Source organism: Tympanuchus pallidicinctus, unplaced genomic scaffold (assembly GCF_026119805.1).
Source record: "Tympanuchus pallidicinctus isolate F22 unplaced genomic scaffold, pur_lepc_1.0 scaffold1, whole genome shotgun sequence".
NCBI lineage: Eukaryota > Metazoa > Chordata > Aves > Galliformes > Phasianidae > Tympanuchus > Tympanuchus pallidicinctus.
In genome coordinates, this window is record NW_026294618.1 from 40219121 (window position 1) to 40238244 (window position 19124).

Sequence of the window (19124 nt, forward strand, 5' to 3'; positions counted from 1 at the left end):
CAGGTAGAGATATCTGTAAGAAAATTGTCTTGCAGTGTAGTTTTACATTTTCTCTTTCCATTTAATTCCCCAATGTAAAATAATAATATAGAAATAAAATAATTGCAATAAATGCCATATCTTAATATTATTGTAATATCTGAGAGATTATTGAAGACCACATCCGGTGTGACTTTCCTTAAGGGTGGAGACTACTCTCTGGCCAGTCTGCTCTAGTGTTTGACCATTCTTAGTTTTTTCTTATGTTTAAATGTAATATCCAGCATTTTAGTTTTGCCCACTGCCTTTTCTCCTTTCACTGGATACCACTGAGAGGATCTGTCTCTTTTTTTCTTTGTTCCCTCTACCCCACCAAACTTTTATATTCATTTATCAGCGTCCCCTAAGCCATTTCTTCTCCAGGCTAAACTGTCTTAGCTCTCAATCTTTCCTTGTATGGCAAGTGTTCCAGTCTGTTATTCATCTCTGTAGCCTTATGTTGGTCTCAATCTAGTATACCCTGTCTCTCTCTAGGGAGTCTGGATCTCAACCAATCATGCCAGTGCCTTGCCAATGCCAAGTACTTAGCAAGGATGGCCTCCCTGAAATATAGGCCATGTTCTGTCTAATGAGGCATAGCTGATTAGCCTTACAGAAGATATACTGGTTCCTGAGTGGATACAGAATTTCATGCTTTCCTTATCTGAACATTACAAAGTTCCTGTCAGCTCACTTTTGCAGCCTATTGAGGTCCTTCTGAATAGCAGCATAATCCACTCATCTATCAACTAATCCTGGCAGTATTATCTGCAGACATACTAAAGGTCCATTTTGTCTTCTCATCCAGCTAATTATTGCAAATACTAAACAGTATTGGTGCTACTATTGAACCCTGGGATATAATGCTGGTAACTTTGCTACAGCTGAACTTCATATCTTCAATCAGTCCAACAGCTCAGACATTTTTCATTCTTTCTCATTGTCTATTTACTATTATTTTTTTCTTAGTATGACTTTCAAGATTTACTCTGTTACTTTCCCAGGAATAAAGTCAGTGCTGACCAGCCGTTATTTCCCAAGACCCTCTTTTTTTGAAGAGTGATGTTGGTTTTCTTTCAGTTCTTAGGAGCTTCACCCCCACATACTTTTGTAGATAGTTGAGGATGGCAAACATCCTCAGCTCCTTCAATACTTGTGAATATATTTCATGAGGTGTCCCACAGAATTCTGCGTGTGCAGTTTGTTTCCATGTTTGTTCACTTGTTCCTCCTCCACTCAGGAGTAAGTTTTCCTTGGTTCATACTTGCCCACAAATCTCAGGAAGCTGGGATTCCTGAAGACAAGTCTTCTTACAAGTAAAGGTTGAGGTGAAGCATAAACTGAACAACTTGACCTTCTTCATGTCCCTTGTCATCAAATCCCCTCCCTCATTTGGCACCAGTTCCATATCTTCTTTTGTGTTCCTGTGGCTGATTATGTACTTACAGGCCACTTCTTGCTCCAGACATTTCTCACCACATTTAACTCCAGATGTGCTTTGACTATCCTAGTCCTGCCTGTATGTTTAGATAGTGTTGCTATATTACTCCTGATACACTTGTCCCTGCTTTCATATATGGTATTCTTCTTTCTTGTATGTAAGATTTGTCAGGAGCTCTTTATTCCTTCAGACAGGATCTGCATAGTGTGGTGTGAGAAAACCCATCACTTCATTCTTATTAAAGCTGATTGTTAATAAGTTTATACTAGTATCCTCAACGTAGACATTGGAATTGAACACACCCTCAACAAGTCTGCAGATGACACCAAGCTAAGAGGTGCAGTTGGTACTCTGGAGGAAAAGGATGCCATCCAGACAGATTTTGACAGACTTGAGAGGTGGGCCCATGGAAAACTTTGTGATGTTCAGCAAGGCCAAGTGTAAATCCTGAATCTTGTCTAGAGCAATTCCACACATCAGTACAAACTGGGTGACGGATCAAGAGTTCTGCATGACCTAGCAAGACATACTTGCAGCCCAGAAAGCCAACCAAATCGTTGGCTGCATTAAAAGAAGTATGAGCACAACAGAATGAGGGAGGTGATTACCTCCCTTTGCTCTTCCCTCATTAGATTTCACCTGGGGGACTGGGTTCTGAAGTACAAGAAAGATTTGGAACTGTTGAAGTGGATCCAAACGAGGGCCACATCATTCATCCCCAATTCTACCTGAGAAATTAACTCATATAATTCTCTTATTTGTATATCTCTATTGTAAAAGACTGTAGGAGATCCTCATAATGCTCTTCTAGAAACCATACTTCTTATTTCTCTTACATTCACTTATGATTGAAATATATGCCAAGATAATTGAGTATTTTGGAGGTAAAATATGTCTAATAAGCAAAATGATTAAATTTTGCAATATTATACTTTTTATGTCAGTCATTCTTGCTGTATTTTGCATTTTGGGTAATGTTTACGTAGCTTCAGTTTTGTCATGAGTCAGGAAAAGATATGCCATTTACAGTCACTAGTAAACTAAATCCAAAAAAATGCTAACACTAGGTATGAAGCAATACACATATTTTGCAAAATAAATCTACTTGTTACCATGTTTTTACCATCTGTTTGACTTTAGAAAGCATACAACATTGTTATCCATTTGGACAGTGGAAGTGGTGTTATTAGAACTGTGAAGTTACAAGTTCTAAGCAGAAGTCAGACTGACATAGATAGTTGCCATAATGAAAATGATTTTTATCTTGAATTTACAGATCATTCTTTGAACTTAAGTTGCTGTGTGTGGATTAGTATAAGGATTAATGCATTTTCTTCTGTTTTTTTTTAACATTTTGTTTGTATTTTATCTGAAATTATGAATTCTGTCTTCATAGATATCACAATTATGTAGATAATTTGAAAGAAAGAGCATTATTTCCATTTCCTTATGCTCCTTTTGACATTGAATATATTGCCCCCATCTAATGCTTTTTATTTGTACCAATTTCAGTAAGTATAAGTTTCAGGGAATCACTCTTACATGGTGTTTTCTGCAGTATCAGAAAATTATGTCAGTTGTGTGAGCTTCTAAATTGGTCTTGCTCTGAACAGGAAGTTGGATTAGGTGAACTCCAAATGTCTGTTCCAACATAAATTACTCTGTCATTATCTGAAAATAGCTTGTCATATGCTGTGTTCATACTGTACCTTCTTAACCAAAACTTAGGAATTACTCTTAGCTAATATTTACAATTAATTTAAGGAGTTAGAGTTTAACCAGATAACTGATATATACAAATATTTTCTTCATACCATAGAGTGTACTATAGTGCCAGGCAAAAGCAGTGTTACGTGGTTCCTCACAATTTTTCTCAGATTGTGGAATTGTTAAGACAATATAGAACTGTGTGAAATGATGGTAGGATGACTGAGCATATTAAAAAAAAAAAGGTTATAATCACAGACAAATATCTGGACATATGATCTGGTAGAAAGGTCTCCCCACTCCCACATCTGTCGCTATTGCATTGATCATTCTGAATTCTGAAGATAATTCTAAGATAGCAGGGATCTGTATTTTGGATCTATGCCTCCTAGATTGGATTATCTGATTGTTTTGTTCCGTCTTATAAAAAATACATTGTTTATTCTAATGCTATATTTCTTTTGGTGTCTGCAGTTTCCTTAGAGCTTTTTTTCCACTGGAGAGACTTGCAACAACTTACATTTACACAGCTTTGATACAGCTTTGATAGCCATGGGTTGAATTTCCAGCAGCATTTCCTAAAAGAAAGTATTTATTATTTGTAAAGGCTCAGTTCATGTTCTATGACTGAAATTCAGAACTGCAAATAGCAGTATTTTCTCTCTTTGGGTACCTATATCTTCTAACAATCTCTGGTGACTTGGCTTCAGACTCTGATACTTTTCTGTCAGTCTAATAATTTTATTTGTGTTTCTCAAACTTCTTTGTGTTGCTCTATAACTTTTAATCAAAATTAGTTTTATGTTTGCACTTTCCTTTCTGTTTTCTTTCTGTGTCATCTGGAATATCATCAGTAATATGCAAGCCATAAAAATTTAGCTGCTGTGAAATGAAGCCTTGCAAGTCTGCTTTGTACCTGCAAGTTCTGAATACCAATGAAAATGAAGTGCATGTGGTGTTTTTGACCACTGAAACCTGACTAAATTAAATGAATAGAGCCAACAGTTCCACATTTTCATACAGTAGTGCATTACTAGAGTAGATCTAATGATGTGGTAGGTGCTCATTAGGACACTGAACTAGGCAATAACAAAAGGCAACATTGAAATACCCTAATATGTGGAATTGAGAGTGTTAAATAGCATATACAATACCAGGTGAACAACAAAAAAAAAGTACTAATGATGAATTTACACTACATACATGTAAAAACTTTTCAGTTGTAGAGCTCACTTTAAAATAATCTTCATTTGTACTGTTATTTTTGCATTAAAATAAACGAAACAAATCTTCCTTGTCCTCCATTTGCACAAGCATATTCACAACTCTGTCTCAATTACATCAGTTTCAAAAGAGTGATAAAGACAAATCTTGATACGTACATTTTGAGAAGTTGAAAAAGATGTAGAATAAATCTGCATTCCTAGTAATAGGTATAGTAGTGTTTAAAATTTCAGCCTTACTAGTGCAAGAGCAAACATCTTCTTTGATGAACTTTCTGCAATCTGAATTTCTACTTCAACCTGTTTCTTCTGACTTGTGTCCTGTTTCTCTTTTTGTATTTCTGTCAACAGAAAGCTGATCTTGCAGTTGCACCGTTGGCAATTACCTATGTTCGTGAGAAAGTCATCGACTTTTCCAAGCCGTTTATGACTCTTGGAATAAGTATTTTGTACCGCAAGCCCAATGGTACAAACCCGGGCGTCTTCTCCTTCCTGAATCCTCTCTCCCCTGATATCTGGATGTATATTCTGCTGGCTTACTTGGGTGTCAGTTGTGTGCTCTTTGTCATAGCCAGGTAACATGTCAACTTTTGTGATTTTTTTGGCAATTGTTATAATCTTTTTCTTACTAATAATTGTCAAAAGTCACAAAACTTTCTTACTTTCATACTCTTATATTTTAAGTTTGTGATGTACAGAAAAATAATTAATGATGAGGGTTCTCACTATTAATTTTCTGCACTGCCATTCTAAGTGTCCAGTTTGTTATGCCACCGAATATTGAGGGTGATAGTTAGGTTGTATCTTTTATTTACAAATTCAAAGACATTAGCAAGTTTATGTAATGTCTTTTCTCATTTGTGCTGTGTTTAGAAAGAAAGGAACCAACACATTTTATTTTGTTAGTATAATTTTGTTTGTTGCTGTCTTGTTTAATCTCAAATTCAGTACTTAGCTGCCCATGTCAGTCCTTGATGTCCAAATTAGGCCACCACACGTTAAAAAACCAAATAAATTAACGGTATAGATTAGTGTCTTAGAAGTAGAGTAGCAGAATTAGTTTTTAACTGTAAGCTAGATAAACATTACATATGATTTAGAGTCCTAGATTGGAATATGTTCGGAAGCAAGTTTCCAGAGTTAAGGACCTCAATACAATTTACAATTGCTAAATTATAAAGTTATTTTTAAAAAGCAATACTGGACTTTCTTGCCTTTTAACTACTTTTTATCTGTTTTTCTTCAATATATATAAGCAGGAAGATATCTCTCATTGTCATAAATTCTCATTATATTTACATTTTCTTTGAAACTGACTTAAGATGCTCACAGAAACGTAAACTTGTATGTCATAACTTTGAGTCTTACTGTGACAGAAAAAAACAACAATCAATCACCAGTTCCTGGGGGTGTGAAAGTAATATTTTTTTGCAGATTCCTCCCAGAAGTCACTTTTAAATAGTTTTTTTAATCAAATAAATATAAACTATGCTGGCTTTTATCCCAAACTTACCTTTAATAAGAGATTTCTTTTTTCTTTTTTCTTTTTTCTTTTTTTTTTCTGTACCAATGATTTTTAGGAGCAAATGTTGCGAATAGTGTAATTTTACTTCAACCTCAAGATTTCATTGTTTGATACACAATATTTCCCTTCATATTTTCCTCTCTCTGTTGTGGTTGATGTAAGGGTTCTCCATCTTTCCTTGATGCTGTATGCTTCATTCCAGATAGGTTGTATTGTTTCTGTAGTAAAAAATGTAATATTTCTAGGAGTCATTTTATCAGTAATTTAGCAAGATCACTTGTATATGAAGTGCATGAGATATTGCAGCAACATAGATAACACTGAAACACATTCTGTAATGATTAGCTTTCTGTACTTTCCTTAGAAGTCTGCTTTAATGAGCCAGGTATACATTGAAAGTCCTTTGAAAGAACAATATATATTAGTGGACTGTATAACCAAACTGTAAACTCATTTCTGAGGTGTTTCTGTAATACACATACATCTGAAAGCAGAGAATTTACTGTTGACCATAAATCACAAATATTGTGCCGTGAAACATCTCGTGCAAAATATTGATGAGTATGTCCAAAAGTTTTAACCCTACTGTTATCACTACAGAACATTTTCAGCATGATGCACAGTGTTTTTGTCATGCAGCTCTCAGTAAGTTTTATGGCTAAGTTCTTGCTCATGCTAAAAAAAAATATCTTGTTACATTCTATAAGAAGGATGCACTTTTATTGAAACCTTTTTTAATTAAGGCATTCAGTCATCTGATCTCACTAATGCAATTGGAAAGAATGCTTATTTTCATGCAGAAACACCACATAGTATAACATTACTGTTGAACTTTTTTACACATATCTGTTTTTGTGACCAGCAATATAGAATCCTTGCATACTTGGAATCATTGTTTTTATTGTAAAGCCTTACCAAATAGATTTTATACTGAGCAGAGGAGTCTATTTTTGTATAAAATTGTATAAAAATCTTTTTATATCAGCCCTCAGATTTTCAATAACTTATGCTGCATGTTCAAATAGTCATAGCACATATTTAGAAATAAAAGATTTTGAATTTTGGATTTTGTAAGACCTCTTACAGGTTTTTTTTTTTTTTTTTTGTAGTTAAGAGCAACTTCTAATATGGAATAGCATTTTCTAATACCATAGTTTACCATAGTTAAAATAGGGGGAAAAAAATGAGTTACGAATTTAATCTCTTGTTGAATAATAAAGACAGAAAAAGAAGAATTCAAAAGTTAAAGAACCTGCCGGTGATTCGATTTTCAAAATGTGTCTGTCATGTGAAGAGAAACAATGTTACCTGAAGTGTGATATTGAAGAGGATTTTGCAGCTTAGTTCTGTGTATGTATTTTCAGTATAGACTATAATTTTAGTGTTACACATTGGTGTACTTTTCAGTCCTGATTTTGTGGAACTGTTGGACTGTATGCAACTAAATTAATAGATTTCATCTAGATGGTCTTATTAAGAACATTTTTACTTCATAACAATCCTGTCATAATGAGTGTTTAACTACCAGTGTTTCATAATAATTATTATATGTTTCTTAATAAGTTTTATCTATGTTTGGACATTTAGTATGTCTTTTGTGGCATGATGTTCTGTAATTACATTTCATCAGAGTATTCAGTATAGAACACTTACTGTTAGACTTACATCCCTCTTTTTTGTGTCAAATGTTTTGTGAGCACACCATGGTTTTATTATTTTATTATATCTTTCAAGCAGTTCCAGAATGTAAGAGCTTGGTACATTGAAAGTAGAGAGCACGATTCTGTTTTGGTACTTGGAGATCACCTAATAGTTAGTGGTATGAGTCTATTTATGGAAAGATGAAAATTATTAAGAGGTTCAAGAATATTTGAGAGAGAATTGCTGAAAGGCTTTCATCAAGTAAGTGTAGGTGTAAAAGAAAAAAAAAAATTAATATACCTCTATATTAGTCTTTTCCTTTATCTGGAAGAGCATTGCTTTTTCCTTTCACTTTGAGAACTGAATGTAAAAAGCTGAAATTGTTACATATTCACTGAAACAAAGAGCAAGGAGAGAGATATGTTTGTTAGCTAGGAGGCTTCTCTCAGTCATCTATGTGGAAATTACGGATCTTGCATTCTGAATGGGATTAACTATGTAGTATATGGTGTTTAATTGTCATTCCCAATTGGGCATTATGGCTATGATTGCTCCACATATATGAAAATTTCTTCATTTTGTGTTGTGATTACTGAGTGTAAGTAATTATGCTGGTTAGTCTCTAAAAGTTCTTCTGTTTGTGATACAGTCTGGTGACTGATAAACCTGGTCTCCCTGGCACTACGTTCATTACTTTTCTGGGAATTACAAAAGTCAAGTGGCATTATCTTTCTTGTGGCAACATTAACAGATCTGTTTCTGATGCTAGATAGCAATGTCTTTGTGTCACTTGTAGCAGTGCCTTGCATCATCTGACTTCTCGTTGAATTTCTATTCCAATATCTTTTTTTTGCCTCTACGTTTGCTTTTCATTTCTTTGATTCGAGATCCCAATTAAAGTCACAGTTAGTGTATGATTAGAAGGAAAACTAGGGCTAGGGTAAAGCGCTCTAAGTCCTTTTTGGACTTCTGTCAAGTACACAACATCTTCTGATCTGTATAATGAAAAATGTTGATTAGTATTTCCTATTCATATTTGTCTGATGGTGCAATGAGTTGTTCCATTTCACAAGAAATGAGCTTATTTCATCAAAACTAGATGACAACTTCATAGACATATATATACTGTATGCTTTTTTTTCTTTTTTCTTTTTCTTTTTCTTTTTTTTTCTACTAGCCAGTATATACTAAGCAGTTGTTTCCTATTGCTGGCCTTTGCAAAGTCTGATGTACTGCCCATTCTGCATAGATATGATGAAGAAAACAGGTTTCATATATTTAAAAAAAACTATATATGTTTGATTTAATTATTTGGTCTTCCAAACAATGACTTCCAAAGTCAAACAAATAATCTTCAGTTGGCATATGTTGTACTCTGATTTTTGGAGTCAATTATTTATGATTTTACACATCTATGTCTTTTGAATCTTTTCTGAAAACCCTGACTGAATGACATTCTGGCTAAATATTTGTAGCCAATCATTTTCTACCTGATTTTCCAATTATTCCCTGAACATCTAAATATTCCTCTATTTTGTCAGGTCTTTTTGCTGTGATCATGTCTGTATGTCCTGACAGATCACAGACATTAATTCCAGGAATTAATTCCTGGAAGACAGACACATTATGTTTCACCCTTATGGATTAGCTATGAAACAAATAAACTACCCTGGATAAAATGCTCCACTAAATGAGATTTTATGTACCAAGCTCTCTGAAGTGAATCTATTGTGTAAATATTCTTAAACTGTGTTCACAACCTTAATTGCTAATATGGAATCATGCGTTATCATTTTAAAGGGCTCGATTCACTTGTCAGTCTCACGTTCATTCTGGTGGACTTCCTGCTTTTTCCTCCTTTCAGGATAATTATGCTATTCTACTTTCTGTTAGTTTCAGCTGTCAAAACATTTATTATAAAATATTTTTTCATTTTCTTTTAAGCAGTGATAAAAGCACAGTGAACATTACCTCATCACCAAATTTTTCTCTTATTTGCTGAAGTAAAACATAATAATAAATGACAAGAGCTTTAAAAATATCTCCACACATTTATCTTAATATTTTCTTTGTGCAGAAGCATAGGAATTCCATGCTTCTTCAGACTAGAGCAGATGCCTGAGCATTATGTCTCTCTAGAGTGCGTACATAACCTTTTACATCTCATCAGTCTTCATTTTTATTTCATATTTTTTGGCTAGCTGATTTCTGTCCTTGAGCTGGTCGGATTAATTTTCAAAGTATTCTTTTAAAACTATCTTGGTAGAAAGAAATTAATGGTAGAATGAGAGGGAACTCCTTTTTACTATGGAAATCTGGTTACTAAATTACTATGTCGATATTTATTCAAGGAGGAACTCAGCATATTTGCCCTTTATTTTTTACAACCATTATTCCTATGAGAATTTTATCTCCTGAGGCCTCTCTAAAGATCTACATCGTATATTATGAAGTGTTTTCAGGAATGGATACATCGTCCAAGTGGGTAGTCCAGATGGCAACCCTGAAATTTGTTTCTTTTACTATCTTACAGAATTCAGTTTTGCCTCAATTGTAATGGGGATATCGCCAACTAGTCTATAAAATTATGTGTAGGCAAACATAAATGCATGCAAAAAAAGTACACATTCCTCAAAACTGTTCCATAGAATCATTTTAAATATTTTAATTTTGTTAAGCTAAACTGCAGTTATGTCCTTATTTTAATGCTTCCCAAATATTTGGTATAGTCTGCTTTTTTCACACAATTTCTCCAGTTGAAAAGCACATCCTTGTTAATGCTAAAAAGCACCTTTATTTTAAGCAGAGAGCAAGTATGCCGGCCTCAAGAACACTAATTTTTTGTCAAGTGAAACAGATAGAAACTGCATGAGAAATTTTTTTCTTATTTTTCTTTTCTTTCTTTCTTTCTTTCTTTTTTTTTCTTGAGGGTTTTAAAGCTTCTTATTAACTAACATGTTTGTGTAGCTATGCAAAAATAAAAACAAAAACAAATCCTAATATTATTTCTTGAGGTTCTAAAACACTTCTTGTTTTCTGAAATTTTCTGAAAACTAAATTTCTTCTCCTTTACTTCAGACTATGAAAATTTTAATTTCAGATTTCTGTAATTTAAATAGAATTCCAGTAACTGACCTTAAAGTAAAGAGGACATCTCAGTTACATCTTAATTTTTTGCACTCATGAGGAAATTATTAAGTACACGTTTTTCACTTAGAAAATGTAAGCAAGACTTGCATATGACATTCCAAATATGGTCAGTTATTTCTGCATATGACTTTTCACAGTATGTGGATGACAACTTTAAATTGATCAAGTAAAGTTCAGTGTGCTGTGTGCCATTAGTGTCACCATAAGCATACATAAACTGTAACAGTATTAATGTTAATTTTTTGTGGTCAGCACATATCTTTTATTTTGTATCAAAATGCAAAATGTATTGAAATTATAATGCTTATGGTTACGTCTAACTTGTTTTATATAATTATTTTGGGAAGTTATGACGCAGATTGAAATTGATGGTATAGGATTAAATGTTGTGAATGATGAAATATGATTGAAAGAAAGACGTGTAGCAACATGCTTTGCGTCTGAGAAAGAAAATGCAATCCCTTTAAAGTCTACTGCAAGAGATTTGTCTGGGTTCACTGCCAGTTTATTGAATAGTTAATAAGTACATACACCACTCAGTATGGACTCCACTTCCTAACTCCTTAGGATTCTCTTGAATCAAGTTTGACTACTCTCAGTCTCCTTAATTTGTTCAAGAAGACACAAGTATCAAGAGTTCTCACAGTCTACATAATGGCTTCTATTAGAATATTGTTACAGGTTTAGTTAGAGAATAAAACTTGTATTTCCCTCCTTAACATCAATAACCTCTCTAGATTTTAGAAGAGAAAGAAAGCAAAACAATGCTTCAAAGACTTGCTATACTACTGATAGATCAGTCTGACATACTAGACACTACTTACTATGCATCAAAAGTAAGGATAAGCTGCTGTCAGCATTGTGACAGAAATTATGTGACTGTTTTAACTAAAAATAGCTGAGGAAGTCATTACTAACCTGTTTTAGCAGTCTACTAGAGGGTGTAGTTATCTCTTATTAGCTAAATCTCCATATTTCATTTGAAGGTGATTTTTTCAACATATCTCATTGTTTCTGAATTCCTCTGTCAAGAAATCCATTTTCTTTTATTTATTTATTTTTTTGTTTTGTGGAAATCTATCTGATCTTTGTCTTCCACAGTTACTTATATGAGTGGGGTAGGAGGCAAAAAAGTATGTCTGGTGATTTCTAACATAATAAACTGTGATACACATGTGTTTCTAGTACTTTGTTCCATCCATCTACCTATCTATCTATCTTGATTGAGAGTACAGTACTACACAGTATTAACATTGTATAAAGTTAAAGATGACCTAGAAACTCCCTTTCCATATTTTCTGTTAACTTTCCCTCATTTTTCTGAAAGCCATCCTGAAGTTCTTCAATACATCACTAATTATCAAAGAACCCAGATGTTTTGAATGGATAAACAGAATCACACCATTCATCTCATACAAGAAATGTATCTCTCATAATATCAAATCAAGAAATATTTTTTTCATTCTTAAGCATCTTTGTTCAAGAACAGGAATATGATGGATGACTCATTCTGTCCATATTCATCCTGACTTTACTTTTTAGCCTTGTTACATGCAAGTGTTACACATTTATAAACCTATACTTCCTCAATTTTGATGGAAAATTATAACTCAAAATTTAATACAGTCTGAGAGGTGCTCGTGGAAATTTGTATCAAAAGCCACATTGAACTTCATTTTCTACCATGGTTTCTCTTGTTTTCACTTTCACATTTACATGTTGGTACAGACTATTTCACTGCCTCTTTTCAGGTTCATATATATCCATTAGAATCTTAAGTGTACGCTGCACTAGAAAGATCTCTAGTAAACAATTCAAGGGATTTAACAGAGAATCTTTTAACCAATAAATCATCTAAATATTCTTTGCTGAAAGGCTTTGAAATAATATTTTCTTCCAAGACTGCTTCTGTGTTGAGTTTTGACTGACCAGAATTGTTCTGTTTGATTCGTTCTGCTTCATTCAGTTCAGAGTTTGACATCTGCCTGAATACCATTCACTGGTCTAAATCATTGCTGCATACAGACTGTGACTGTTCAGTAGTTGCATTCACATTCACTTCATCTCTAGAACATGCTGGGAGATGCTGGAAGGTGTTATTCTACATGTATCATTTCTTTCCACACACATGAATCCTAGTACATATATTCGTATTTGAGTTTACATGTCCAGTTTCCTGTTACTATTTGCACACTGAACAAGTAAAAATATAAACATACAATGGAGATTGTTTTGGAAATATATCAGCAGTCAAAATTGACATTTCTTATAAAAATGTTGTGTCTTTCTGTATGTGATTGAGCTTAACTACAATCAAGACAGCTATTTCTTTTCTTTTCTTTGAATACGTTGGGTAAACAATCTGTGGGTAGATGAGTCAGTATTTGAAGACTACTTTGTAAAGAGCTCTATAGCAGCACACAAAATAATGTTACGTGTCTTGTGTAGACAATATTTTGTTAGTCTCTAAGTTTTCTGCTGCCATTCATTAGCAAGTAATCTCATACTCCTCACTGAGAAAGGTACAAAACAATCTGAGGAATATCTTCATTTAGTTTTCAAAGTAGCATATGCAACGGTTTGACTTAATTTTAAATGCCCTTTGTAATTACCAGCGCATACAGCACAAGAAAAGAATATTTCAGTCTCCTGTGTGAAGTGAAAACTGTATAGAGGTAGTCTCGATAGAGAGATCTTGAGTAGGTGTTTTCTGTGTTTAGTCAGCAAATTGTTGAATGGAATATTGTTAAATATGCCTAAAGAGAATGGTTCCACTATAGACCAGTCCAAGTGTTTTCAAGCTAAAATTATGCTTTTAAGAAAGGTCAGAGACTCTTATGTTTGGAATAAGAATTGATTTGTTTTGTTTTTGTTGGTGGTGGTTTCATGGAATTTTTTTGCTTATTTGTTTTGTTTTGCTTGTGTTTACTCTGTCATACAGTATTATTGTGGAGAAGGAAATTGTTATTCTTGCCATAATGCATAGTAATTGTTTTCTTATGCAATTTGCAAAACAATGTAGTCCTATAACCTGAATTAAAAAAAAACAACAGAAGAACAAGTGGAACAGGAATAAAGTCAATAAGGATCAAAGAAAGTATGATAGTCAAAAGATACAGTTAATAATGTGATTCAAGCAGTAATTTGAAAGTGTGCAAATAAACTGATTGACTCCTTTTCCATTATCATACTGGCTGAATTTAAAGATTACTGGATCAAATCCAGTAGGTGAGTCAGTAAACGGATTTGACCATCAATTGAGCTTTTTATATAATCTAAATACAGAGGGAGACATAAAGTGTTGGAAATTAAGCTGATATAATATGGTGGTTATTAACTTCGAGGAATATCTAAAGATCTTTGGATGTAGACTAGTAGGAGAGTATTTCAAAATTCTCCTTTGAGTATTCTGGTTTAAGCATTAATTGAGGAATGGGAAAACCTGGGTAATGAAAAGATTTTGAAAATCTTACTATTCTTTCTGTGAAACAGTCCTTCTGTTATTGGATAATATTAATAATACAGTTGCAATCCTAGACTATTTTAAATATTTGTAACTGAATAGTCAAACTATTCAATTATTTGAAGAGGTATTAATTATATGTTAGAATATGCATGTTTTTAAAAAATCTGTTTCCAGTTTCAGAACTGGAAATATTTAAGTTATGCTTCCACCCCGCTAAGCCACTCTAAAACAAGATTCCCCTAATTTCTCTGACTCTGAATCATCATTATCTACTGTATTCTGAAAGTACGCAAATAGAGCTAACTTGAAAGAAAAAACAAACAAAACCAAAAGTAACTGTCTAGAACCTTACCTTATGCTTTTCAAATGTTTTATGTGAGGTTTTTCCTTTTTTCCTGTAGGAAAATATTAGACTTGGATGATGTTTAAACAGAAACTTATGTTAAAAAAGGGGGAAATATTTAGGGAATATTTACTGACTGTAAATGATATGCAGATTATACCAAGTTGGGTGGTGGTGTTGATCTGCCCAATGGTAGGGAGGCCCTTTGGATGGATCTTCATAAGCTGGATCACTGAGCTGAGGTAAATGGGATGAGGTTCAACAAGGCCAAGTGTCAGGTCCTGCACTTTGGCCACAACAACCCCATGCAGCGTTATAGGCTTGGGGATGAGTGGCTGGATGAATGTGAAGAAGAGAAGGACCTGGGGATGTTGGTTGATGCTTGGCTGAACATGAGCCGACAGTGTGCTCAAGTAGACAAGAGGGCCAACGGTATCCTGGCCTGCATTAGAAATAGAGTGGCCAGCAGGAGCAGGGAGGTGATCATCCCCCTCTACTCAGCACTGGTGAGGCCACACCTCAAGTACTGTCTTCACTTTTGGGCTCCTCACTGCAGGAAAGATGTTGAGGTCCTGGAGCATGTCCAGAGAAGGGCAACAAAACTGGTGAGGGGTCTGGAGCACAAGTCTTATGAGGAGTGTCTGAGGGAGCTGGGATTGTTCAGTTTGGAGAAGAGGAGGCTCAAGGGAGACTTCCCTGCACTCTACAACCTCCTTAAGGGAGGTTGTGGTGAAGAGGGATTTGGCCTCTTCTCCCAGGCAACGAGCAGGACATGGGGTAATGACTGCAAGTTGTATCAGAGGAGGTTTAGATTAGACATAAGGAAGAATTTTTTCTCTCAGAGAGTGGTCAGGCACTGGAATGGCCTGCCCAGAGAGGTGGTGGACCCTGGCAGTGTTCAAGAGGCATCTGGATGACGTGCGTGATGTGGTTTAGTGCTAGTGGTGGCAGTGGTGATGAGAAGACGGTTGGACTAGATGATCTTACAGGTCGTTTCCAACCTTGTGATTCTATGATTCTATGATTCAATGCCTGGAATTAAGTAAGCTTGTTGTCTAAAATGTCTATAGGCAGAAACATGAGAATTATTTATCACCTGCTTGTACTTCATATTTAGTTGTTAGCCAAAAGTTTATTCAGTTTATTCAGGCCTCCAGTTTGTAAGTCATTACAGTAGCAGTCATTTAACCACCAAGACCTGACTAGAATTAAGTTTGAGAAAAGAAGTATGGTAATTGTTTTTGCTGGAGAAAATAGACCAGTAGTGCATCCTCAAAAGTTTCTGTTATATACATGCAAGTCACCTCATGTTAATTCTGTTAATTCTAATGGTGATGAGATTGCTTAGGGATAAAGTTAATTGTGCATTTTCAGGAATAAGAACCAAGGTGAGCTTCTTTTTCTTTCCTGTTCTAATAGAGTATTTTCAGGAGTTATGTCTTCAGCAACAAATGTATCATACTTACAGGGAAAAAATTATACCACATGGAAATTTTCTTCTATCATAATTAAAAAAAAAAAAAAAAAAAGCCAATTCATCAGTTAATGAGAATAGTTGATTATTTTAATAATGTTTATAACAAATCTTTAAAATATTACATTTTTTCCTATGAACCAGCTTTTCAGAACTTCAGAGAGAAATATAATGATGGCTACTTTTATTAAATAGGTCTGTTTAAATCCTCTAGCAAGTATTCACTTTCATGATACTTGTTTTTATTTTGTTTTGCATGGCCATTAGAATTGTCTAGCCCGTATACTCACCAGTTAGCTAAGATTTGACTAAGGATTTACACGAGTTAATCTCTAACCATAAGAACTATGAATGCAATGTTACTTCATCTATTTAAGGTAATTTATAAAAAATCAGTTAAGAAATAGTGACCTACTCAGAACCACTACCTCCTTCCATTCCAGTTTCCTTCCTTAACTGTATCAAGCAGGAGTGCTGAGTGGAAGACTAGTCATGGAGTTAGCAGTGAAACTGTAGATAGCAAAAGGATGTACAATTGTTTTCCCTTCTCTGTGCTATGTTTTGTGTGCACCTAGGTCATTAGAGACGTTCTTGTCCTTTCCATGAGAAACAGCTTTAGTATTACAGAATGGGATGTTCATTTGATATGTACTTACTTAATTTTTGAAACAGAGAGTGTTTAAATTCCACAGTGCCATCAACAGTGATGTAAGAAAGTTTGCAAATAGCAAATACTACACTATTTACATCATATTCTTAGTAGATATTTTGGAACGAAATTTGGAAACCTTATAGTGTGATGTGAATCCAGAAGATGCCCCTTTGGAAGAATTCCACTGCTTAGAAAATTATGTTTGTATGGCTAACACAATGTAACCAGTCACCCTGTCCAGAAGAAAAATGGAAGCAGCTGGCAGAATTCTGTGCATTGCATTGCTTCGTTGCAAGCATGGACCAGGGCAAATATAAAGTCAAGTTGGAAAAATATCTGAAAAAGGATTTTAATTAGTCATATTTATCCTCCACACACTTCTCTTTTTACTTGGTCTCTCTTGCTCTCTCCTTACTCAAAATAGGCATATTAGAGCAGAGTGAGTAGTTAATCATGTCAAAATCCTGGTCAGCGTGCCCTTCATTTATTGGAATGAAAGGAATTTTCACCTTGCTTCAAATGTAACTAATTAGATAAAATTGCTAGGTAGATGGATACCAAAGACTCCTTGTAGCTCTCAGTTCTACTGTAAGAAGCCTAATTCTGCCCCCAATTAAAATGTCAGTGGGGATTGTCTGTGTTCAGAACACCTTCCTCACTATCCTTTTATTCTGTACAGCCTTTTGTACCTATGAAAAACAAACAACAAAAATAAAATAGAATAAACAAGAAGGAGAATGATCTTACACCTCTACCTTTACATGAATGTGAATTATTCTGCAGGTGAAGGCAGTGGAAATTTCTGGGTAGTACTGAAAAATTAACTGGGGTTTCTTGTAACCTAGACAATTATGTACTGCCAAACAGACTTTGTCTTCTTTTTACATAATAAATATCAACTGCTTCCTTTGTAGAGTTCACAGTACAGGTGGCATAAATAAATAATTTAAACAGTTAAATAGAATGATAAGTACTAAAAAAAATTGAGAGACAAATTAAAAAATAGGATTAGCAAATTTTTTAAGTTGTCATGTTCAGCAGTAATAGTTCATAAATTATGTGTGCAGGAATCAGAATTCAGTTTACTGTTTATATTACAAAGCAAGTGAATGTTGAAGAAGTTTTTGAAAGACAGGTATAGATTTCGTCCTTAAGGCATTATTTCTTGAAAATATGGTCTGCAAGGAATCCTGAACTGAGCCACACTCTGATATTCTCAGTACCTTGATAAGGTTTTATCAAACTGTAAGGGCTAAGGTGTCAATTCCAGCAAATCAACAGGGCTGTGAGAGATGTGATTGGTGAGGGTGGGAGATCCTCACTGTAGGTGCTATCAACAAAAGAAGGACTGGTATCTTGTCAGTATATAGCTAATTGTTTTATAGCTAGTTCATATTCGGGCTTTGTTTTTTTGGTTGAGAGTAGGAGAAAGGATTCTAGACTATTGAAACCTCCATAGTGTCTCAACTGCTTCTCTACAGTCAGGATGTGGAGCTGCAATTCAGAATCCCTGCACTCCAGTAGAGCACAAAGTACTCAAGTAGACCCTTTTGGTTCCAGTGACGTTGCTTGGAAACTTGATATGAGTAATGCATTTGAGTTCCTTTAACCATGATTCTTCCTAAAGTCTGTGTGTCCCATAAGAAGTAGGTGAAGAATTTGTAATTATAGGTACTGTTGAAAACTCCAACAGAAAAATAGAAGATGATGAAGCATTTTTTAAAATCAAGTATCAACTTAAATAAGACAGGACAGGACTGTCCTATCATGTTTCTATAGAAATCACTGTGAAATGATCTCCCACTGGTTCTGATAGTAGCATGACAATTCTCAATGACTCTGTATATACTTCCCAAAGGCTAGGGTCCAGGGCTTACTACTTTCTATCCCAGAGGACAAGTGACATGGCAGGCCTCGTGTTTCATATGACTGAATGCTCCATCACCTCAGCAATTCTGCCCATAGAGCATACTGACACTTTCCTCTGAACCGCATCTGGATTTTATCTGAGTGAAGTTAGTACAGGCCAAAACTGGGAACAGGAATGTGCTAATGACTAAGCTGTATGAATGACTGCATACCACTGCTGAAAATTGAGTCCTTCCCTTAGTTTATCTACATAGATGAAACCACAGAAGTTCACAGAATTTTCTTTTTTATTTTTTATAATTTTTATATGAAATGTTAGTAAAGTACTACAAATATAGAACTATATTTTTTCTCTGTAATATAAACATTCACAAGTAATGAATTTATAATTCCTTTACAGAGAACTAGTTTAGTTTCAGGTGAATTTTTGTAAAGTTTTTGATCAGCTCCAAATTTGAAAGCTATTAAATTCCTTCAGCAAGCCAGTAGGAGTTACAGAATTGCATGAAAACAACCTTGTGTGCCTTATAAATCCAACTATGAGCATTTTCATTAAGTTAGTGCATCTATTAAATTATTTTACACCAGATGGAAAATCTCAGAGCAAGATCTCTT

General features: G+C 34.4%; 1 protein-coding gene across 4 annotated transcripts in view; it reads left to right on the plus strand.

Moving 5' to 3' along the window:
• Positions 1-19124, plus strand: part of GRIK2 (glutamate ionotropic receptor kainate type subunit 2) — a 352850-nt gene that overhangs the window by 215714 nt on the left and 118012 nt on the right. For all 4 annotated transcript variants that reach the window (XM_052685593.1, XM_052685429.1, XM_052685664.1 and 1 more), the window contains one exon: positions 4741-4964. In XM_052685593.1, the coding sequence (XP_052541553.1) occupies positions 4741-4964 (224 nt within the window). The remainder of the gene's footprint in view (positions 1-4740; positions 4965-19124) is intronic.